This window comes from Rhinolophus sinicus, linkage group LG07 (genome assembly GCF_036562045.2).
Source record: "Rhinolophus sinicus isolate RSC01 linkage group LG07, ASM3656204v1, whole genome shotgun sequence".
Taxonomy (NCBI): Eukaryota; Metazoa; Chordata; class Mammalia; order Chiroptera; family Rhinolophidae; genus Rhinolophus; species Rhinolophus sinicus.
The window spans coordinates 20,846,082-20,871,254 of NC_133757.1; the positions used below are offsets into that span (position 1 = coordinate 20,846,082).

At 41.7% G+C, this 25,173-nt stretch overlaps 1 protein-coding gene across 2 annotated transcripts; it reads right to left on the minus strand.

The window, feature by feature from the left end:
• Positions 1-1,763: 1,763 nt before the first annotated feature.
• GSTO2 (glutathione S-transferase omega 2) lies at positions 1,764-25,160 on the minus strand. 2 transcript variants are annotated; one of them, XM_074339090.1, is made up of 7 exons: positions 23,948-25,160; positions 18,550-18,663; positions 18,194-18,302; positions 17,436-17,658; positions 16,420-16,521; positions 3,530-3,636; positions 1,764-2,063 (listed from the first exon to the last, which is right to left on the minus strand). In XM_074339090.1, the coding sequence occupies exons 1-7, from the start codon at positions 23,970-23,972 to the stop codon at positions 1,904-1,906; spliced, it is 840 nt and encodes a 279-aa protein (XP_074195191.1). In that variant the 5' UTR covers positions 23,973-25,160; the 3' UTR covers positions 1,764-1,903. The 2 variants fall into 2 exon arrangements, with proteins under 2 accessions (XP_074195191.1, XP_019580639.1); XM_019725080.2 differs by having other exon boundaries at positions 23,900-25,160.
• Between the last annotated feature and the right edge of the window lie 13 nt (positions 25,161-25,173).

A 25,173-nucleotide genomic window follows, 5' to 3' on the forward strand; every position in this document is an offset into this window, starting at 1 on the left:
CTCCTCATGGAGCATTATTTCATGGCCTCTTTTCTCCAGGCTAAATCCTAGTTTCATCCAGAGGCTGACAACTCAGATTCCTCTGTGGATCAGACGGGTGACATAAAGGAATGAAAAAGTGGAAGGTGGAAGGCAGCACAGGTGACCCTGGCAAACTGCAGATCACAGGTGGCAGAAAGGCATTCAAATCCCAGATTGGGCTGTGGGCTGCCAGCCTGCAAACTTTCCCCACAAGTACCGCTGTCCATACTTTATTTCCTGGTTCTTCACACTTTCTAAATTAGTATGTGGAGCCCAAAAGAGAACGTCTTTGGTTTTAGCCATCAGAGACATGCTATTATCTGTTGCACTGACAGCAATCTTGGTCCCATGGCAAACATTCGCCAGCATACAGGATTTATACCTGCAAAGACTGATCAGTCTCCACCTTCTAGGAGAGGCCACAGGCGCCATGCAAAGATCCCAGGGAAATGTGACTCACAGACCCCGCTCTGCATTGGCTTGAGCACCATGGAAACAGGGCAGCCCATCCTGAGCAGACTGCACAGCAGACGGCCCTAGTCACGCGGCGCCCGCTATGGCAGATCAGGCCACCTCACCAAGCAGGCTCGCTTCTGTCCAACTGGCACGGAGTCACACTGGTAACTATTTACATGAGTCAAAATCCACCCAGAGGCAGCAGATGGCCAAGCCAGGCTGAGACAGGGGGCGTGAGGGGGAGAGGGGGAGGTGGAGAATGGGGTGGTTTGGGCTGTCAGAGACAGCTCCTCAATGGGCACCAAAAAATCAAAATACTCCCCTTGCTGCCTGGTCTCTCAGCCTGGCTGGAGGCTGGGAACAGATCAGGTATGAACAGAGCTGAAAGGATCACAGTCTGATCCCTAGACCCTGAGACAAAACGGCATTGGACACATCCATCCCACTCCTAAGGCACCTTCCAGCAAACCAGGCCACTCTTCTTGGCTCTTTGTCACCTTCGGTGTTGAACACAGCTGGACTGAGCCAGCAGAAAGGCCAGATCCGGCTGAGACAAGCATCCCTCCTGCACAACAAGCAACTCCAGAGCACTAGGCTTAACACCACAACCAAGATGAGTGGAGGGATCAGGGGCTCCTGTGTCTCTGTCATCTTTGTCATCTTTATCCTGCACAGGGCCCAGGGCTATACATAACAGGCAACCAGAGGCATTTGTTGGGATGAATTGAAAGAGTATGTGACGCAAATCCAACGGCGTGACCTTTGCCTGTGACCGGGTTTGGGGCTTGTATATTGTTTTAAGGCAGGATGTCGGTTACAGAACATTTTGTGAGCCATCCTGAGCCCCGACAGCACCGGTGAAATTCTGACGTCGTTAGTCCAGGGTGATAACGGGTGTTTCATTTCCTGCTTTGGAATTCTTTCAGTCATAAGACCCTCAGTGTCTCTCCCAGGCCCACAGCCAGATTTGGAATGAGAATGATACTCATGCACGCCCACGTGGACTGCAGCTTCCGTGTGCCAAGTGGAGAGGATCTGAACTTCAAGTGTTTTCTTCTTCCTTCTCTTCTCTAGCTTCCCCACCAGGGAGGTTGTGGAGGGTGCCATTCTGCAGTGACAAACGCCAACGACGGATGGGCCTTGAACTCAACATCAGTATCAATAACCTGGAGGTCAAACTGTGCAAAACCGAGGAGCTGGGAGGCACACCAGGCTCCCCAAATGTGCTCAGACATTAGCACGGGGCACTCTATTTGTACGGGCTAGATGAGTCATGCAAGGGGTGATTAGAAAGAATACATTCTCTTTGTTTATTGGGAACCTCAAAGGAAATGAACAGAGATCGACTGACGCACCAAAACAATTCCTGATACAGAATCATGAAAGCTTGGGGACTCTGGATGGTGAAGGGGTGGATGGTGAGGGCTCAGCAACGTAGCCCGTAGTCAAAGGCTTCAGGGTCGTTCTGAAAATAAAGATTCAAGAAGCCCAGAAAAATGTTCTTATCTGTGAGAAGCGCACACACTGCCGGGTCCTGCTTCATGGCTTCTATCCAGAGCCGAAGTGCTGGGGTGTGGGTCACACAGCTGCAGGACAGAAAGAAGTGTTAGTTCATCTGAAAGGGAAGGCGTCGGGAGAAGTGGCACGTGTCACTTTTTAGATTTGCAAGATATGAAAAATGGGTTTCTTTGGGCAATAAAGTTATCTTAGTGACCCTTAGTTATCAGCTGAGTACAATCACCTCCCGGAGGAAATGCTTATTTGGGGAATACCTGTGTGTGCTTCTGAACAGTAGACAATGTTGTTGATTTTAACACTACAGTTACAATACTTGTGGACTCATGGCTCTGGGAAAAGAAGGTGGCTGTGCCTCACTGTAAACCAACAAAAAGACAGCCCCCTGAAAGAAACATTCTTCTGTCATTCTCAGATTTTACGTTAGGGGGTTTAAAAACAAATAAAGACAAGTAGTTTCCAAGAACACTTTGAAATAAATGAGTAAAACAATCACCAAACCTTGAAATAATGGAGCTGACTGGGCCTCTCAAAGGTGGACCAGGAAGTTTAGGTCTAGGATATGTCATGTGACTCGCTCCAGATAGTACAACTGGTTAGTGGAGAATCCAGGAGTAGAGGTGAGGGTTCTGAATCTGTGGTTCAATACTCTGTCCCCAGAGGAGACAGGTTTTTGTGTTTATGTTGAGACATAGTTTAAAATATCCAAATATATGATATCTGATCTTCCTTCAGAGATAGGTGAAGTGGAGAGCACAGGAGATGATTCCTGGGTAGACTCAAGCCTGTGCATTACGAGGGCACAGACTGGCTCGGCAGGACCAGATTTCCAAATGCTAGAAATGTCTAGCATCCACCCCCCGCTCCACGTGACTGGCTGGGATTAGAGCAGGTGCCGGCACAAGTCCAACTTCTCCTCTGAGCATCATGGGAACAAAGCACGGGTTCTGCCCAGGGACCCACAGTCTCCCTAAGTCTCCCAGGCAGTTTCTTCTACCTTAAATATTCCTACATGTCCATGGTATACGGGTGGCCGTTCCATTTGTTTGTTTTAACACCAGGCAAATATCCCTCTTAAAATCATTTATTTTTTTTAAGGCTATTTCTATCTGGAGAAGATTTTTCAAGGAACTAAGATGTGAGTAAGGCGTATGGTGTCCACTGGGTGACTGAGCAGGACCAGGTGCAGAGCCACCGCGGAAGCCGACAAGTCACCGAAACCCTGTCACTGGGACTCTCCATCTGCTTTCACCACCACCCTGAGTTTGCACGGCTGGTGAGGACAGTGGCTCTGAAGCACTATGGGAGGTTTTTGGACTCAGGGTCATCTTAGCAGAAATATAGGGAAAGTTTAGGTCCACAGTGGCAGAAGTGCACAGATGCATTTTGAACAAGGAAACACAGTTTTAAACCTTGATTTCATTTCATATGTATCATGAAACATGTCTGAAAAAGGGTAAATGGCACACAGATCATTTCAACCACTGTTACCCAGTAGGACCCTAGGAATTCACGACCACATGGCCAAATGTCTTACTCAGCTATTCCATACACATCCAGCCGCTCAAACCAGGGCCAAAAGAGGTAATCAATCATGGATATACAGTCTCCACCAAAGAAGATGGTGTTCTGATAGCCAAGAATCTAAAAGTTTAAAAAGAACAAAAGCAAGTTAATTTACAGATCTGCTGGCATAGTTATAGACCCTAAATACAAATATCAAACTACTTCCCAAAGAGGGAGAACTAAGGCTTTGATGCCTCTTCCAATTTGTTAGGTGAATGCTTCCTCCCTATTTCTGAGGTTTCCACCACCTCCTTTAGGGTCATACTCCTGGCCACCCCTAGTCAACACTGGGGGGATAGTGTGGCTCATTGGAGAATTTGGGAGAATGGCACAGGCTCTTCCATGTGCTAAGCTCTCCGTGGACAGCTCAGCCCCGGGAAGGGGGAGGCCCTGCCTCAGGCCAGCACTGCCCATTACTGGGAGGGAAGGGGGCCACAGTTGGAAACCCACTTGTTGCAGTTGTGACCCCCATTCTCCAGGATCCACTTTATCTGTAATAAAGGGGATACTGGAGTCTCCATATGTCTTCTTCTTTTGCCTTATTTCTCAATTGATTAAAAACTAAGGCAGGAAAGAGCAGTGCTATTTAATGGATTCCTCAAATCCCAACATTGTCTTTCTATCATATTATCTTGTTTATTTGAGCTCTTTGAACTTCACACTTCTTGGCCACTCAACATTAACAACTTTTTATATTAAAATAAAATTTCTCATTCCCAAATGGGACAAATCAACCCAGACAGATGGACTGCAAAGTAAACAGATAAACTCTTAACAGATAGACAGCCAAAGACAATTTTTAAAAAGGCATCCGAAAATTTAAAAAGCAAAAGTGTTTAACAGAGGTTATTTTTGGGCCAGGTCTTCCCAAAGTACGGTGCCAAATCCCTAGTTACAGTGAGCAAATGACGCTCCTTGACCTATATAACTCATAATCAACTAAATACTTCCCAAGAGCTATATATCTAGATTCCTATATCCTTTATCTAGATTTCTATATTCCTAGCTCTATCCACACAGGCTTGATTCTTCACACTCCAGACCAGCTGTTGACTCTATGATGTAGTCTAAGGCTGTAGTTTAGAAGGTGAGGTCTGGAGCCAGCAGACCTGGTCCTATGCTGGGTTCTACCTCCGATTCAACATGGAACACAGGGCAACTTATGTAACTCCTCCTCCAAGCCTCAATTTTCTCATCTGTAAAATGGTGCTAATGTTAGAGCCCATCTCAGAGGTTATGGCGAGGAGTGATGTATCACGTATGAATAAACGTGCTGTCTTGTGATGAGAAAGCATAGAGACCCCCAAAGGTTACCCCTACAGAAAGCAAATCCACCCGACAGAAAGGATGAATGGCATCCCTCACCCACACTACCCGTCTCAGAGGACAAAGCGAATCTTGTGGCCCTAAAATCTAAGTCTTCACTGTCTCCCAGTATGGCATAGAGCAGTCCCCCTGACTGGCTGTCCTGGAAGTCGGAGAAAATGTTAGCTGGCATCACTGTTCAAAGAAACTAACAGGATGGTACTAAAACAGCAGAATCTGCCCAATGAAAACTCAAAACAGAGGCTATTTTCAGTCATGTGTAAAGAAGATCTGACTTACAGAGGAAAGAAACACAGTGTTCAGTTTGTATGGATTCCAGAAAGCCCACAACTTTATTTATGTTCAGGAATAGATAATAATTACCCAAACTTTTATCACTGATTTTGAAATGTATACCTCCAGCTTATTACTGGCCTTCATGGCACAAATCAGAATCAAATCTAAACTGATCAATCTAGAACATTTGTATAACTCTACTGCTTTACAGAGCAGAGGTGCTCTAGGGAAAATCCTTGTCAAAACAAGTTACACATGGACATTTAATGGGACCCATGATGGGTCCTTTGGTAAAGTGATGAGATATTTTGAAAATAAATAACTGCTTAGTAAGTGATGTTTATTTAGTATATATTTCTAAAGCTTTTCATTTACTCAAAGTAGGAGTATGCCTTTAAATATATATGATCTTACAGATATGACCAATTTATATATAAACACTCATAAAGTAATTCAAGCTCTATCAAGGTACTTTGTATAATAAAAAGTCAAGATGAGCATATAGATGAGGCATCAATTATCTTCTGTCAGCTTCCCCCAAACTCCTGAAAGACATATACACATTCCCTCAGACATTCTTAAATCCAAGCGTGACTTGGGACCACCCCCATCAAAATCCTTGGAGTTCTTGATACAGCTGCAGATTACTGAGCCCTGCCTCTGACAGACAGACACTTCTCCACCAGATTGCCCTCAGAGCAAGTCTAAAAACCCCAACAGAAAATCTGTCTTCCTCTACACCAACACAAAATACTGGTTCCTCTATAGACACACCCCACTGATATAGGAGACATACTGGCCAGGCCTCCTCAGAGGTTGATTGAAGTCTTAGGACCCTCAATAGAGCTCCCTTTTATGGAATCCTGATCCCTTTCAGACATGTGAAATGACTTTTCCCCCTAGAATCACAGAGCATCAGTACTGGAAGAGCCACAGGAACTCATCTAGTGTGACTCCCCACCCGTTTTACCATTTTTTATACCATGCTCATCACACAAAAGATTAAGGTGTAGTATAAAAACAATGTGTATCATACAATATTAAATATGAAAAATAATAAAATGCTAGGATCAGGGAAAATAAAAGAACAGAAGGTCAAAACAAGGAAGGAAAATGGCATGAAGATATCAAGCCAAGAGTCCTGCCGAGTTCCTTAAAGCTTTGAATTTGATTTGAGTTTCCTGGCAGCCCAAGTGGAGAGGAAAACATGCTGGTAAGCTGATCCTCGTCTCTCACATGGAAGCACAAGAGACTCTCACTTTACACAGGAGGAAACTTGTCCCAGGGAGGTAAAGGGATTCTCTGGTTAGTGCCAGAGCGAAGACAAAAACACCATTCTCCTAATTCCCAGACTATTGTCAATCCTTGTGTCATTCAACTTCAGATATAAATGTATGAGGACTCTAATCACGGAAGCTTACTCCTTGAGAATTCTTTGCTTGTTCTTTAAACTTAAGTAACAGCAAAAAGCTTAGACTCAGCAAACTCTGAAAGCCTCTCCTCCTCTACAGCCAAGGATGGGCCCAGCTCAGCTCAGCTCAGCTTCCCTGTGACAGCTCCCTCCTCAATCCTACTCCTCCTCACTCTGTCATTCGGGGGTTCTGCCAGAGCTCCTGACAGGGAGGTGAGCTGAACACACATAGTCACGGTGAAAGAGCTTACCAAAATCCTCTCCTTCCTGTTTTATTCCATTGATAAGAAGGTCTTCAGGCAATTTTACTAAAATAGTTCCTCTGTGCGCTCAGTTTAAACTAGTCCCTTGCTTATAGTCGATTAGCACCCCTGACAAATTTGAGGGTAGGCTGAGGTAAAATAAACTGGCAGTCTATCTTTCCTTAGTGTTTTGTCATGAGAAATGGAATATGAAGATGCTGCTATGCCTGGCCCCACTTAGTAGTGCTTATGTTAATATCCAATATCATTTTTTTAAAAAGCTATTTTGAGTGCTTTCTGTCACCCACCTGCCATACATATAATGACGCTGGCCATTCTTTATGTTAAATAGCTTCTTCACAATAGAATCACTTTCAGAACTATTGTCCTTGGTATCACCAAGCAAGGCAAAACAGCCTGCTTAGAGGAGACACTTTTCCTCCAAAGTCCCAGAGGTCCCCCACAAGGCCACACATGGGGAGGAAACTGAGGCTCTGGCTTCTAGTCCTTGGGTTTCCTAAAAGTATTAACACATCTTCAATTCACGTTTCAGAACTGAGATATTTGGGGGGAACCTATTTGTTGTTCAGGAATAGAAAATATTTTTTAAAAATGTTTTGTCCTCAGCCAGCCCGGTGGCTCAGGCGGTTAGAGCTCCATGCTCCTAACTCCAAAGGCTGCCGGTTCGATTCCCACATGGGCCAGTGGGCTCTCAACCACAAGGTTGCCAGTTCAACTCCTTGACTCCTGAAAGGGATGATGGGCTCTGCCCCCTGCAACTAGCAACGGCAACTGGACCTGGAGCTGAGCTGCACCCTCCACAACTAAGACTGAAAGGACAACAACTTGACTTGGAAAAAAGTCCTGGGAGTACACACTGTTCCCCAATAAAGTCCTGTTCCCCTTCCCCAATAAAAATCTTAAAAAAAAAAAAAAAAAAGGTTCTGTCCTCCAGTTCATTGAATGCTGACTACAGAGCGTTACCTTGCTTTAGTATGTGATAAGGAATAAAGAGTGTGCAAGCCATATGACCCAGCAATCCCTCTCCTGGGTATCTACCCAAAAAATCTGAAAACATTTAGAGATAAAGACACGTGTGCTCCAATGTTCATTGCAGCTTTGTTTACGGTGGCCAAGACATGGAAACAACCAAAATGTCCTTCGATAGATGAATGGATGAAGAAGTTGTGGTATATATACACAATGGAATACTATTCGGCGGTAAGAAAAGATGATATAGGAACATTTGTGACAACATGGATGGATCTTGAGAGTGTAATGCTGAGCGAAATAAGTCAGACAGAAAAAGCAGAGATCCATGTGATTTCACTGAAACCAAAAGCAACAAAAGAACAAGACAAACAAATGAGAAACAGAAACTCATAGACACAGACAATGGTTTGGTGGTTGCCAGAGGGTAAGGGGGGTGGGGGGTGGGGGGTGGGAGATGAGGATAAGGGGGATCGAATATATGGTGATGGAAGGAGAACTGACTCTGGGTGATGAACACACAATGGGATTTATAGATGATGTAATACAGAATTGTACACCTGAAATCTATGTAATTTTACTAACAATTGTCACCCCAATAAATTTAATTAAAAAAAAAAAAAGAGTGTGCAAGCAAATGAAGAGGGAGGGAGTGTTTGGTATGACGAGGGTACAGTATTTCCAACCCCTGAACGTGAAAAGCCTGGAAGGACCCCTCATCTTTTGCGAGGGTCTCTCGGGCTCCCCCAAGGGTCAGAAAGGAGAATCGCGCTAGAGCCAAAGTGGAAGGAACAAGCGCGCCGGGCTCCCCCTTGTGGCCATAGATGGTGAGGCGCACTGACTGTGCTCCCCCAGGAGGTTCACGATGGGGAAAATGACATCTGTAAGATCAAGACCACAAAGGAAAGAGAATCCCAGACTTCCTCAAACCAGGCATTCTAAAAAGGTTCAGTCTACAGTCCTGGACTCTTGGATTCAGCTTCAATAACGCCTACCCTGCATCACTGTCATTTACACTATTGCCAAGAAATCCTGGCCTCTAACAAGGACAGACAGCACATGGTAGCTCACAGCAGGCGCTGCTGTACTTGCTGGAAGAGGAGAAAAGCGGTTTTTCTTGATGAAAATAGTTCTTCAGAAGCCGAACCTCCTCCTCCCTCTCCTCAAAGACACAAAGCCACCTGCCAGTAAATCAGCAATGCAGGTCCTAACCCAGAAGCAGCAGTAAGGTACTCAACTCCAGAGGAGCAATCTTTGGAGTTCATAAAAGATAAGGGGAGATACTCAAGATTTCGAATTTCAGGTCCCTGCTACATGGATATACAGCTGAGGCTGCGTTAACGACAGTGAACCAATTCTCTGTAATATAAACCAAGGGTATAGAACAAACAGAGTGTAAGTAAAACCATTTCTCTTCTGGAAAGAAGACTTAGATGTAGTATCTGGCAAAACACGACCCCCCCACCCCACCCCACTCCCTGATATTCACCACTTAGGAACTATAGTCCCCTATGAAGATTCAGAATGACACTTGTCAACATTTGGGGATTGAAGGACCACCCTGAAAATTTTACACTGGAATCCTTTAAACAGGCTTAGTACTTTTGTCAAAATATGTCTGTAATGCAGTGAGGGGAGGGGAGCCAGTGGATGGTGGATGAAAAGATAAGTGAATATCAAATCTCTGAAGGCAGAGAAGACTTCCTGTGTATAAAAGCAGTGGAAGAAATCACAGCAGAAAGACACAGCATAATATTTTTAAATGTTGTATTTCTACATGTACAAAAAAAGACAAACCAAATTTAAAAAGTGGTAACAAAAGAAAACTAAAAAAACACTGTCCTAAAAACAGGCACATATCCTTAATATATAAGGAACCCTTTAAAAGGAACTGTTACAAATCAGCAAGAAAAATCAGTAAGACTTTGACAGACAGATGGGGAACAGACCATCTCCACAAACAGAACACAAAGAGATGGCATACTTTAGGGGGGAATCTCCAACTTCACTAGCAATCAAAGAATACACTTTAAATCAACAACAATGAGAAACTATTGTTTCTCTCCAAAATAGACAAATCTCTTTTTAAATCTCCCAACAATGAAAAGGGGAGGGCAAAGAGCATTTCCATGCACTGCTTGGTGGGGGTAAACAGCATAAGTCTTTGGGGAAGGATATAGCCACACACAGCTCCAGTCTGCAAAACGTTCATCCCCTTTGACCTGGTGATTCCATCCCTGGAAGTCTGGCCTAAGCCTATGTTCTAAAACAGAAAAACACCTTTAATGCAAAGAAGCTGCTGCTGCCTGCAGCATCATTCAGAATGGTGAATGACTAGACACAATCTAACTACCCCTAAGGAATGTGCTGGATAAATAAATTTATGGTTTATGCATATAGCAAATTATGAAGAATGAAAGTTATTTTTTCCATTAAAAAATTACACATGTAATAGAGAAATGCATTCTCATTATTAAAAAAAATTCAAACACAGAAAACAGTATTAAAGGCAAAACTCTCCTTCCCCCAACCCTGCCCTTAACCACTTTTCTTTTCCATCCCAATTCTAATTCCCTTCCCAGTAGTAGCCTCTATTGGGAGTTTGATGTGTATCTCTCCAGACATTTTTCTAGGCATTTATTTACATATATACGTGTGTATCTATCTATATATATATATGGTTTTGTTTTCTTCTGACAAATGGGATCATACCATCTGCATTACTGTCTAATTCACTTAAATATTTCTAGCTAATCTTTTCATGTCAGTATACATGGATCTACCTCATTCCTTTTTAATTGCGCTACAGAATTCCAGAAGATGAACATAATTTATTTAACCATGCCGTCTTATGTACATTAAAGTTTACAGTCTTTTCACCATCACAAGTAATGCTACTCTAATAAACACACACATACACACATATATACACACATATATATATGCATTTATAGAGCTTATAAACACGAGGGAAATCCTTACATCATAATGGTAATCAAGTTCCATATACAGTACAATTTCAACTACATGATCACATACATAGCAGAAAAGGGCAGAAAACAAAAAAATAATACCAGTGGTTATTTCTGAGTAGTGGGGTTATAAATTTTTTTCTTAATTTCTATATTTTTATGTATTTTCCAAATTATGTCTAATGAACAAGTATTTATAATTGGAGAAGAGTAAAATTAATTTTAAATAACGGTAATAATTATTATTCTATTATTTATATTGTGAGAGAGAGTATAGTGGAAGGTTATTAAAAGAAATACAATACTAGTTTACCTAGAAAGCAGCTGTCAGAATTGGACAATGAATGAACTTACCAAACTAGTAACATTACTTAAACCGCTCAACTAGCCATTGTGAGTAGAGGATAATAACCAGTCCCCTAATGTGGAAGAATAGTGGTTACAACTAAAAAAATGGCACATCAGTGGACATGCTAAATCAGTTGGCAAACCCAAAAGAGTTCACAACATACATCCAACTTGTATACCCATAAAAACTTGTATATCCATGTTCATAGCAGCATTATTCACAATAGCCAAAAAGTGGAAACCCAAGTGTCCATCAACTGATGAATGGGTAAACAAAATTTGGTATATCCACACAATGGAATATTAAGTCATAAGAAGGACTATAGTTACAGTGGCCAAGAAATGGAAACAACCAAAATGTCCTTCGATAGATGATTGGATAAAGAAGATGTGGTATATATACACAATGGAATACTACTCTGCCATAAGAAAAGATGAAATACTGCCATTTGTGACAACATAGATGGATCTTGAGATCACTATACTAAGTGAAATAAGTCAGACAGAAAAAGTCGAGAACCATATGACTTCACTCATATGTAGGATAGAAAACTGAAGGCAAAGGAAAACAAAGGAACAAGACAAGCAAATAAATAAACAAAAACTCATAGACACAGACAACAGTTTGATGGTTACCAGAGGGTAAGGGGGTGGATGGGAATGGAAGAAGAGAGTAAAGGCGGTCAAATATATGGTGATGGAAAGAGAACTGATTCTGGATAGTGAACACATAATGTAATATATAGATGATGTATTATAGAATTGTATACTTGACACCTATGTGTTGACCATTGTCACCCCAATAAATTTTAATAAAACAAAAGAAGGAATAAAGAATGAACCTTGAAAACATTAATCTAAGTGAAAGAAGCTCACAAAAGACTAACATTATATTATTCCATTTATATGAAATGTCTAGAACAGGCAAATCCATAGAGACAGAAAGTAAATTGGTGGTTGCCAATGGCTGGGAGGGTTGGGCTGAAATGGGAAGAGACTGCTAAAGACTAAGGGGTTTGTTTTTAGGATGATAAAAATGTTCTGAAATGAAATAGTGACGATGATTGCACAACTCTGTGACTATACTAAAAACCACTGAATTATACACTTGAAAAGGGTGAATTTTATGGTATTTGAATTATATCTCAATAAACTGTTATAAAAAATAGCTCATAACAATGAATTTAGTTTGCAGATGTGTTAGTTGATAAAAAAATAAATTTAGGGCAGCTGGGTGGCTCAGTTGGTTAGAGTGCAAGCTCTCAACAACAAGGTTGCTGGTTCAATTCCCGCATGGGATGGTGGGCTGCACTCCCTGCAACTAAAGATTGAAAATGGCAACTGGACTTGGAGCTGAGCTGTGCCCTCCACAACCAGATTGAAGGACAACAAATTGGAGCTGATGGGCCCTGGAGAAACACACTGTTCCCCAATATTCCCCAATAAAATTAAATAAATACATACATACACACATACATAATTTAGCTTGTAAATATTTTGCCAAACACAAAAGGCTATACAAAATTATATTCAGTGAACAAGTTGCCAGATATACACTTTCTTTCCTTCAAGTCTTGGTGACATCAAAGGAGAAGCTAACAATTTATAAATAATTTTATTATTGAAATCAATAGAAATCAAGAAAGAAAAAGAGCAAAACTTAACTAAGACCACATAATCTAATTGGACAAAATGTATTCTTTGTGGAGAAAAGAAAGTTCAGATTAAAAACTAGTATTATGGGTAAAATTTTGAATCAAGAAAATATTTAACTACAGATGCTCCTAGGTCATGTACATATAATTTATGCAAATCTGACCTCATGCAAACTGCTATACATATGAGGCTTCTAATCAAATTTGGCAATGCGGGAAACTTTGTACAGAAATGCAAAGTGAAATAGCACAAAGCATGCCGGAGACTGCCAAGAAATAAAAGCAGCAAGTGTCCTGTGGCCACCAGAAAATGAAGGCCTCAGTTCCTGGGCAGGTTCTCAGTCCCTCAGTGTTATTCTATGTTACCCCCTTTTCATTCCCCTTTATTGAGTTCTGATGATGACTTAGTAAGGGTTCAAGCAATAGCCAGAATGTAGAATTCATAAGCACCAGGACACTGAATTAGAGCAAAACTCCAAAGCATCAAAGAAATATGGCTGAATCCAGCCCTCACTGCACTTGAACTTGATTTGACTACTTCCACAATGCAAATATTTAGAATGAAGGCACTGGCAAAAAAAGAACTGCTAAAGGTGTTGCCACATTCAAAGCCACAAAGTTAAAATGAAGGTGGGCTCAGGTGCTATTTTGAAATAGAAAAGTCAATAATAAAGCGTTAAAAAATGTGTGTTGCTTAGGCTAATGATTCATAAAAGGCTAGCGAATGGGTTTGAAGACAGAAAATGTGGTTAGTGTGGTTACAAGAGGGCATCCCAGTAGTTTTAAAACTCATGAAAATGTTCAGAACAGGAAAGCAAGAGGGAAGGTCGCTGGTTCAATAATAAAAGCAGCAGTAATGTATCTCAAAGAATTGTAAAAATATTATTTTTAAAATGTGGTTCTATAGCAACCACAATAAATCTTTATTTTTGATGAAACTGGACTTTTTAAAAAAAAATTTCAAAAGTCGGCATTTTTTCCACAAGGAGGAAGTATCAAGATTTCAAGGCTATGATCGGTAAACTGGGTCGTGTGCTCGAGGAAAACAGGGCAGAAAGTGATACACTGCTATCTGGCTGATCCCTCAGAAAGCCCGTGAGTAGTTAATATATTTTCAGATCACACAAAGTCTTGATTGTATATAGCCATGAGAAAGAGTTGCGTAAGTCAGGGGACCATCTCTATTAGAATTACTCTGACAAATTTCAATATACTAGTATTTAGAGGAATGGATCACATCATTCACGCTCACGAGCATGTTTCAGATTCTGATACTGCCTTACTTAAATTCTTTCTAACAGTTCATAGGACAAACCCCACAGTAAGCCTAGTAGAGCACTGCTGACTATAGTGAGTGGTCCTTAGGGAGCATCTGTGACAGCCACCTAAACCTGGGCTCGTTAACAAGTTGTTTCCAGAACTCAGCTACTGAAGATAAAGTGGAAACACGTCATTCAGTGATGTGCTAGAACTGGCTGATGACCCACATCTCTTCCGAACTCTGAGTTTAGAGACATCACATTCGTAGGTTACAATAAGCCCTTCCTGGGAGTGTTTACACCACTGAAATCAGCAAATCCCACAGATCAGGGCATTTTCCTTCTTCTTCTTTTAGAGAGAGATCATTGTGACGCATTTATCATCGCACCACTGGCTATATTCTTAATATCTCTGGTTAAATGGTGGCCACAAATGTAAAACACTGAGTTTCAATTCTTGTTCTTATGATTGATGCATTTTATAGCTCTGTCAAGTGTCTTTGCCTCCTCTGTTTATCCCTAACTTCAACAAAAAGAGTATTATTCTTCAATCTGCAGAGTCGGGATAGTACCCTTTACCTGACCAAGGTTGTTGGAAAGACTAAACAAGATGGGGTGTGCAAAGCACGTGCAGCATGAGGCCTGGCACAAAAGTGCAGTTCACTTCCTGCGGAAGAGCCCCAACTAAAGAACTGCGGCCCTATCATGTGATACATTTATTTAGCAATCTGTAATTTACAAAGGTCACTCATCATCCAAACGCACAGTGGGAGGGAGACAGGTCAAAATGTGTTTTCAATTATCTTTGAATTGAAGGGCTTTTGTTGCCCAGCTCCTTTCCCTGATCCAGCATTTGTCTGTAAGAAGGTAACCAGGTGTGACAGAATCAGATCAGCTAATCTGTGGAATAAAGACCTTAAAAATTCCTATGCACAAGAACTTTAAAGCTTCTTTTTTGAAAGCAGCAGTTCCCCTGCCTCCCCAAATGCTATCTTATTAGATGTTTTGTTAAACACAGTGTCAAAAGCAGAGCTGTTCTGGGTGAAACAACATCTAGAACCACCAACCAGGCCTCTGTAGAACCCAGAGGCTCTGAGAACACACTTTTCCAAACACTCCTTTGTTCTATAAATGTGGAAACTAAGGCACAGAGAGGCCCAAGGTTCTGGAATCTGGTAAAGCCAAGCCTAGGATTCAAGACTCTTTCCACCATGTCATACTGCCTCCTCAGAATCAAGACCACAATCTGTGGTCTGAGGACCAAAGGTTGGCATTTCTTACACATGACTATTCATCATCCAAAAATACTGCAACTGTACAAATCTAAGACAGGCATCTGGAAATGTAAATAAATTTAATCTGCTTCCACTTGACAAAAGTCAAATGGAAGAGTATTAATAATCAGCCTTTCCTTGAGGAAATAAAAATAGCATTCTCTGGCTGCCAACAGTTACAAACCACCGATAAAGGGAACATGTCAGTTTATGGAACAAAGATAAAGGAAATCAAAGAACCACCTTCAGATTACTCTAGATGTATCTCTGCTGGGTTAACAAAGGAAGGAACTGCTGGCAGAGACTGCTCCTCGCCCACCCATACCCACTTTCCCCTTCTTTCTTAATTACAGAACCCTGATTTTTATTTAAGGTGTCCCACCTAAAAGACTAATTTTCCCAGCCTCCCCTGCAGATCGCTATGACCTTACAATCAAATTCTGAGCAATGAGATTTAAGTAGTCATTGGGTAGGACTTCTGGGAAAGCTCTTTAAAGGGGCATTGCCTTTTGCCATTTTTCCTTTCTGTTCTCCTTCCTATAACCTGGAACTTGGATGTGATGGCTGTAGTTCCAGCAGTTATCTTGTCATTTTGAGGATGAAAGCCTTGCACTAAAGATGACAGAGCAGAAAGAGAAAAAGAGTCGTGGTCTCTGATGACTTCAAGAAGCCATCAAAAGAGCCCTGAACTGCCCTTCCTCTGGCTTTTTATGTGAGAGAAAAAAACCCTTGTAAGGTAAATTTACAGTAGTTAGGTCCCTTTTACTAGCAGCCAAACACAACCCCTAACAGATACAGACCTTGGCCTCATTGGCAGAAGCTACAGAAGCTATGCAGAGAGATACTTAAGGAACGTGGTGATTCCAGGAAAGGAAGTAATGCCCACCCACCCCCCCATTCCTTGCCAGATTTTCAAGAATAATTCCAAAACAGGGTAGTGGAAGGCAAGCACCCACACATTTAAATCAGATGACTAGTAACTGAACTTACTAAAGTCAGGCAGAAAGAATAAACCTGTGAGAACAGAGGGTGGCAGGGGACACCAGGTTAGCAACCCTACATCTCTTTTTCCACTGGGTCTAAGCAGAAGAGGGGCTCCGTTTCATACCTCTTCAAGCGCGCCGAATTCCTGACAAAGGGCTAGCTTCAAATCAGTGCATTCTCTCCCGCATCTCAATGCTACCAGACACTCCTTGGTCAAATGTGGGACCTAATCAGAGGACACAAGTTTTTTAGTGGAGAAGTCTGTGGGAACTCCATGCTCCTGCTCTACCTAAAAATGCAGCCAAAGCTTTGTCACTCCAGCTTAACAGGCCAACACTCACATCCAGGCTCCCCAGCTCCCTCTGAGGGGCATCTCTGTGGTTCCAGAAACCCACTTGTCATAACACCCTGGTAAAACAAGGTGCTTTAAAAGGGGTTCTTCGGTGCTCCTTACTTGATCAGTTACTTCCATGATGCACAATCTTAGGTGGGCACTTAACCTCTCTAAGCCTCACTGGTCTCATCTGGAAAATGGATACAGTAATAGCACCCACCTTAAAGGGCAGTTGGAAGTGTGACATGAGTTACCTGTACAAAATAGTTATGAGAGTGCTTGGCATAAGTACTCAATATATGTCAGTTATTTTTATTTCATTTCAAAGAGAACTGTCTTAAAATTTCTCCATCGTTTTTTTCTCCTATTATCAACAGGTGCCCCTTGTCACTCTTCTTCACATTTCCTGGACAGTAAGCACTTTTGCTCTGCATAGAGAGCACTCCCCGTCCGTTCATTACCTTCTTTGCACCTCTGAAAGCTTAGAAATATTCCCTTTAAAGCACCAACACTTCTCAGCTCTTTCAATATTCCTATCTCAAGTCACACAGTTATAATTATGCTATAACCATACCTCTTGAGACTGCTAGTTCAAATGCAAAAACACCTATCAGGGAAGCATTTAACCTTTAAGATCAGAGGTTGATAGCCCTACTATAATTCCATACCACTAATTCTCCAAAGCACCTGTAGTATTAAAACAAAACAATTTCACCAATGCTTTGGCTTTTAAAATGGACTGAGGTTTGGGATAGAAATACAAAGGACAATAGAGTGTAAGGTGCTTTTTAAAAACTTGGATATACCTTATAGAATAAGTCCAGTAACATCTTTTGTCGAGCTCGCTCATAAGGGTCATATGGACACAGTTTCTTTCCAGGATAAGCATCATCCAGGTACTCACAAGCGATGACAGATTCGTAGATCAGTTGACATTTGCTGTTTTCCAGAACAGGAATTTGGCCAAAAGGGTGCTTTGTATAGTACCATTCGGGCTTGTTTCTCAGGTTAATGTTGATAACTTCATGTCTTAAAAAGCAAAGGGAAAACAAGACAACAAAAAGGAGGGGCTTATGCAGGGAGACACTCATCTTGAAAGCTGAAGTAATCAATTTGTAGAATTTAAATTTGCAATTAATTTTGCAAAGTTTAGGTCTCTTCCAAAGAAAAATCCATAACGACATCATTGTCTTCATTCCTACAGTAAAATGTGTAAAATGTTTTTCTATGCCTTCTCTCATTTGCTCCTGGATTCCTGGCTCCAGGAGGTTGAATTTCCGGCCCAATATCAGATCTAGGAAATCTGACTCAAAGCTCATACGCATAAGCACCGCACTACAGTGCAGCTGTGGAACTATGCATAGTACAATTCAGTGTACTCTGAGTCGTCCTAAAAGTTTCCTGCACACGCACAACTCTGCATTTTAGGACCGCCTGCTAAAGATCCCGCCCTTTTTAACCATTTACTGGCTTTGCCTCAGACAAAAAAGACAGGGCGTCTCCAGATTTTCAACATCCCCCCACATCCCGCGCGCCTGTGGGGCGCTGACCTGCCGCTTTTCACCTGATGCCTTTGGCCCGGAGGATGAGGCGCGTCCTATGTGCATAAGGGCAGAACCTCATGCTGTAGATGCGGATCAGGCCCTCTGGTACCGGCCCTGGGTAGACGCTCCCTGCCGGGTACATGGAGGGAGGACGGAAAGGTGGATTAGCAGAGAGGAGAGGGGCGCACTCGCCTCTCTAGGACCCTAAGAAGGCTGTACGCGCTGGGCCTCTCGAGTCCCAGAAAGGCACGTGGTTTTTGTGCACAGCAATCCTTCAAGTCCCTCCCCAAACTGGTCTGGGGCCAAGGCCCGGCAGATCCCTCTACAGAGCCCCGCGGCTCCCCCAGCCCCGCGGACAGCTGTCAAGAAGACTCACCTTTCCCCAAGGTCCTGCTCGCTTCATTGGCCATGGTCTCCAGGTTGCTCAACGCGCAACGCCCAACGCCGCAGCCACAGGTTCCAGGGACACCTATGCTCCCGCGCGCCCCTCCTGCCCAAATTCAATTTTGAGCGACTGGGCTCTCGTAGGGCAGAGAGCTGGGACATGAGCTAGATAGGATCACAACTGCAGAGGCATCGCCCCAGATTCGGAAGCTGAAGAGTAGGAGTGGGCAAAACTAAAACCCTGAAAAGCACCCCTTGCTTTGAACACGTGGGCAGAGCATTTAGTGGGGTCTCTTTTCCACATCAAGAATCCGTGAAGAATGGGCATTTCAACTCCAGCATGTATTTCAAGGGAGTTTAATAAGACTTGACCAGGGTAACGCTGTTTTCTTTCCCATTCCAAGCCCTTCCTCCTGCATCTCTAAGACAATTGGCTACATCCTCCGTATAATTAGTACTTCAAACAATAATAAGGCCAACCTTTTTCATGACATAGCAGATAAGAAGAAAACTTGTTAGTGTTAGGATCTTGCACGACCCTGAGAGTGTCGCTTTAAATTTTGCGCCCTAGCCATCTCACTTGCCTCACCCGAGTTCTGGCCCTATTTATGAGATTTTTACCCAAGCTATGAAAACGAGTAATGAATTAGAAACAAGATACCTAGAGGCAAAGAAAACTTTGTGATCTGTCCCCACCCCCCAGCATAAAATTCAAAGATCCTTTCTATTTGCTAAGGATGCGTTGCCAACAGCCCAGCACTACAAGGGCCACTTGGATAGTTAGTTCTTCCATCTACATGATGGAAGGAGGTAGCCGGCCTTTGCTCTAACCCTAAGAAGCTGAGATCCTGAAATTTAACAGATGGAGAGATAATTCCTTTCATTTTACAGGATTGAGCTGAAATGGGAATTGTTTGGGAATGTATTTTATGGGGTTTGAGAGGTAAAGAAGGAAAGAAAAGTATATGCTTCGCTCACACTGACGAAATGGTTTCCATGGATTACCTTGATTCCCACAACTATTCAGTTAGGCAGCTGTTATTATTCCTATTTTACAAATCAGCCTGAGAAAGATGGAATTATTGGCCCAAAGTGACCAGCTAGTAGAGTTGAAGAACTTTAAAAGTCCAGAGCCTGACTTATTGCCTTGGCCTCTAAAGCTGGTAATAACAGTGTGGAAAGGAAACGATGTAAGTCCTGGAAAAGACACAGCACACATTAGCTGCTCAACAAATGTTAGTTGAATCTAAATATATTTTGTTAAAATGTCAGAACCTAATTATGTAGCTTATGAATGGGCACCTTTTGTCCTTTGGAATTCCAATCTATCCAGAAACTCTTGGTTAATAGTGTTAACATTTTTTCCTACTGAATAAGAATCTTAGAAAATCCTCGGAATAGTTGACTTAACTATATTTTTTGCTAAGTCATTCAGAGTAATTTTATGTGAAATATGGCAAGTTGTTCTTGCTATATAAGAATTGGGGAATGGCAAAATGTTTTAATAAATGTTCTCTGAAAAGAAAGTGCATATATCAGCAAGAAATCTGGTATTAGAAAAGAAAAATTGGTTCTTGACTTGCTGTGCCAACAATTTTGCATTTTGGAAGATGCAGAAAGTAATAGGACAACTACTATTATGGGGCTACTTCTGATCAAAAAGAACAAACTGAATGGTAAAACAGAAGCAACGAAAATAATTATGTCATATGAGAAACTTCTGATAGACAAGGAGATGACTCCTGGGCCGACAAAAGTATTCTTCAGATAAAGAATGCAGATGTTAAATAGTTGAGAGAAAATATATCCAGATAAGAATGCGAAATTCTCAATATCAAAATAAATTATTACTAACATATATTTGGTGCTTTATACACATTCACTCATTTAATCTTAAAATAGTCCTATAAGGGTTCTATTATTATTTCATCTTAAAAGATAAGTAAACTGAGACTAACAAGGTTAAGTCACTTGTCAAAAGCCTTAAACTAGTAAGAGTTGGAAGGAGGATTCATGAAGTTTCACTTCCGGGACAGCATTCCAACCAGGATCTTAGTCTATGGGCAAGCTTGTTCAGTAAAAGTCAAGATAGTAAATATCGTAGGCTTTTTGAGTCATCTTGTCTCAACTACTGAACCCTACCCTTGTAAAATGAAAACAGCCATAGGTAATATATAAATGAATGACTGTGGCTGTCTTCCAATAAAACATTATTTATGGAGTCTGAATTTGAATTTCATGTGTATATATTTTAATAGGCTTTATTTTTAGGGCAGTTTCAGGTTCCCATATACCTACTATGGCCACACATGCACAGCCTCCCCCACCATCCACATCCTGCATCAGAGGCACATTTCTTACCATTGATGAACCTACGCTGACACATCATTACCACCCAAAGTCCAGAGTTTACATTAGGGCTCACTCTTAGTGAACTTTACATAATTTTCACACATCACAAATTATGATTCTTCTCTTGATTATTTTCAACCATTTAAAAATGCTTTTAGACTGTACCAAAACCAGCAATGGGCTGGATTTGGCTCTCTGGCCTTAGTTTGCCAATCCCTGGTCTATACTGACAATGACTGAGTTAGTAACGGCCAAATGGAATTCCATTCATAAAATAAAAAGTTCTTGGATTCACCTTTCCACTATGGCAAAGAAAATCTATTTCCAAGTTTTGCTTTTTTTCCCCTTGATCCCACCTTTTAAAGGAAATCAACTCTGAGAATTGGGACATATTGTTTATTAAAAGTGTATCTGTGGATAGGAAGTCACTTTCTGAAACTCAAGCCTATTTGGTGTAGTTAGGGGAGAACAGATGGATGGAAAGTTCTTCCGCTGAAGGGAAGCAATATAATGTCAAGGTTCTCACTTGGCACTACATTCGAACCCTGGCTTTGGCACTTGTGTAAGATATCTAACCTCTCTGACCTTCATCTTTCTCACCTGTAAATGAAAACACAAATAATACCTACTTGATGGGCTTTGACTATCAAGTGAAATCATGCAGGCCATTCTCAGTATAGTAAAGCTCCATGTACTTTAAAATTAATGACTAATACTAGTGAATAAGAACACATTTTAAATAGCATAGTGCATTCCAATTTTGTATCCATAAAGATGAAATGCACTGCAATTCAACTTTGCCAACGACATCAGAATTAGAATTCAATTCAGAATATTTATTTCACCATTTACCAGTTAAATGCCAATTGAATGGGTTGAACGCTGCAGGCTACATTTCAATAATATGGTTTTTAATCTTACCATTGAACACTATAGTTTTCCTAGAAAGATTTTAATTATGACCTTTAAGCTTTTCCCTACTTCCTTTCTAAGATCCAGTAGGCACCTCTTTGACATCCTCTTGGTAAATATTCCTTTTATGTTATTATACATGTTTACACCTCTATTATACTGACTCATTCAAGCAAGAAACAAATGGTAACAGGGCCATATTAACCTACTCCAAATTGGTTTCCAGCTGCATGAAATATAATAGGACCTGTTTGAAAAATGTGGGGATCTTGAGTCATAGATATTAATGACGTGAGTCTTCTAGGAAAAGAATGCCACCACAGAAATAATTTCTTCACTCTGTTTACATGAATCTCTGTTTTGAGGAGTTTGCACTTTTCAGTTTTTCAAAAATTTTTTCTCATACCTCTCTCTGATAGTGGCAGAAACTAGAGGTCATTCCTCTTAATATTTCAGAAGCCTAATTTAAACGAAAGATTACATTATTGGGTGTTTGGATATTGTTCACCAATTGGATATTGTTCACCAATTGCATATTGTTCAACAAGTTCAAAGGGGGAGCTAAGTGAAGAAAAGGGTTCTATTTTCAAATGGACTAGATTCAGGACTTGTTTCCAGGAAGTTAGGATCCTAGGTAATCTTATGTTCTAATATCTTTGGGACATTTTGTTTTTCTGGTTTTGAGACATAATTGACATACAGCTCTGTATGAATTTAAGGTGTATCACATAATGACTTGACATACATGTATTATGAAATGATTACCACAATAAGTTTAGTTAACATCCATCTCCTTATACTCGTATAGTTAGAAAAAATATTTTTTCCTCATGATGAGGACTTTTAGGATCTACTCTCTTAGCAACTTTCAGATATACCATACAGTAGTGTTAACTATAGGTAGTCATCTTGTGCATTACACCCCCAGGACTTATTTATAATAACTGGAAGCTTGTACCTTTTGACCACCTTCACCCAATTCCACACACACACACACACACACACACACACGCCAACATCACCCACAAATCTGGGACATATCAAATAAGATTGTTCTTGACCAAAGTTGTCAGAGGAGGGACTGCATCTTCCCACTGGGGAAAGCAGAGTCAAAAGGAGACTTTCTTTGTAAGTACTTGATACTGCTTTCCTATGCCTATTTCTATTTTACAGGGAGAGGGAGCAAAGACAAAAGATTTTTAAACATTTTGAGGTAGTTACATTTGAATGAACAAAGGCAGATTTTCAAGATCCTGTAATCAGCCAAAGTCTAACATTTGTAAAATCAAACAACACAGTACATCAACACTTTTGGTTAAATCCCAAGCATAATACCGGTAGTGGCAGGTCAAAAAGGTGGATACTATCCGCACCTGGCTCAATCTCTAAATGCTAGAAGACATTGAGTAACGAGACTGGAGCAGGAGCATAAGTAAACTCTTATCTCAAGAATGGTCTGAATGACTCAGAGTTCAGGCTTGATTCGAATCTCCTTCAGCAGGTACCAGCTGTGTGACCTTGGGCAAATCACAACTTTCTACGCCCTAAGGTTCTCATTTGTGATTCAGAGTTGATGGTACTAACACATCAGGTGGTTTGGGGAGGATTACCGGTAATTCAGATACTAGATGAAAATTGCTTAATATTTATTACCTAGTAAGCATCCAACATTAGCTATTATTTTTATTATTAAAATGCAGCATGTAAGACCCACAGTCCTCACAAAGACAGGACACTCCCTGGGACCAAATTCCCCTGCCTGCGGGTGCCCTATAACGGAGCTACTACACTGGTGGTGCCCAATGCAGGGCTGAGAATTAGTGATTTGAGTCATCTTTACCTGTCTCCAGCCAAATCAGAAAAATAAAAAAAAATTAATGTGTTTTTCCCTTTGAGTTAAAGGTATTGCTCTAAAGACCTGTTCTTTACTCTTAGATTACATAGCCCTTGCACTTTTTTTAATGTTAAATTCTATGATGAAATAGTATGGCTTTCTTTCAAAAATTAGGCAAAATTAAAAGTTGGCAATCCTATTCAGGGCCCCGAAATCGTGAAAAATCTCCAAATTCAGAATTGACCTTAAACCCTTCTTGCCTTCAAATGCAACGCAGGCCGGACCAACCCACCCGGAGGAGGTGACAAGAGAGACATCCCGAAGCATTTACCCCCACGAGGCAGACGAAGCCGGAAGTAGAACCACCGCTGCAGGCGGCAGAACCCGCCCCCTAGAACGAGATCCTATCCGCCAACTGGCCAACTGGCCACGGCTCTAGGAGCTTCAGCCAACCCTCAAAGCCTTTGGAAGGGCTCCAGCCAATCAGTGCCGAGCTGAGCCAATGGGCTGCCGCGTTACAAGCTCCTGGATACCGGAGTCGTAGGGACTCGCGGGTGTCTGATACGGGTCCGCGCAGAGCTTGGGCGTTGGTGGCTGTCGAGGGTGGGCGGCCCCAGGCCGTTTGTGAAGTCAGCGGGTCGGTGCGGGCCCGGGATCTTCTGCATCACCAGGGGGCGGGGGCGGGGGCGGTGGGATGGGGGGGGTGCTTGTTTCAAATGTGGACTTCCCGGCCCACGTGGGGACCTACTGAATCTGAAATCCAGCGGTGGACCTTACGTGATTGTTATGCGCTCTAACGTTTAAGTACAGGAAACCAGGCTGTATTGGGACAGGCTGGTCTCTATAGCCCTCTAATTCTGTTAGTATGAACAGAGCACTGGGTGTGTTTTCCAGATATTTCTGCCAGCGTTTTAAGGCCTCACTTAACCTCGCGACCTTAGTTGAATCATCTGTAGAAGGAAAGACTGACCCACCTTCTCACGGAGGTGATGAGATGACAAAAATTAAATAGAAGCCCAGTGGCTATGGATGTGTATGGAAGATGGCATTAATATTTCTGAATATGAATATTACCTATTACTCATCCAGTCTTCCATACTGAATTGAGGGATGTGGTCCTCACGGTATTTAATTATATATATGGGACACCTGCTGTGTGCCCAGCATAGGATTTGGTAAGAAGGATTTGAATGGGATAGAAATTGGAGATTGGGAGACCAAATAGGTCACCTAGTCACCTGGCTTTGAGGTGATGTGGGTTTGGTCTTCAATGGTAACAATAGGAATAAAGGAGTGAAATGCAGTTGATGATGGAAAGGAAAGAATGAGGAATTGAAAATTTCTCAACTTAGAATTCTGAAGACAAACTTGAAAGGGCATCTTTGAAATGACAACAGGGTATCCAAATGGAAATGTCCTAAGGGTAGTTTGAAATCTAGATTGAAGTCTAGATCTCACTAGAAATAATGATTTAGAGATTTTCAGCATAGACTCTGTTAGAACCCTTAGAGTCATGTG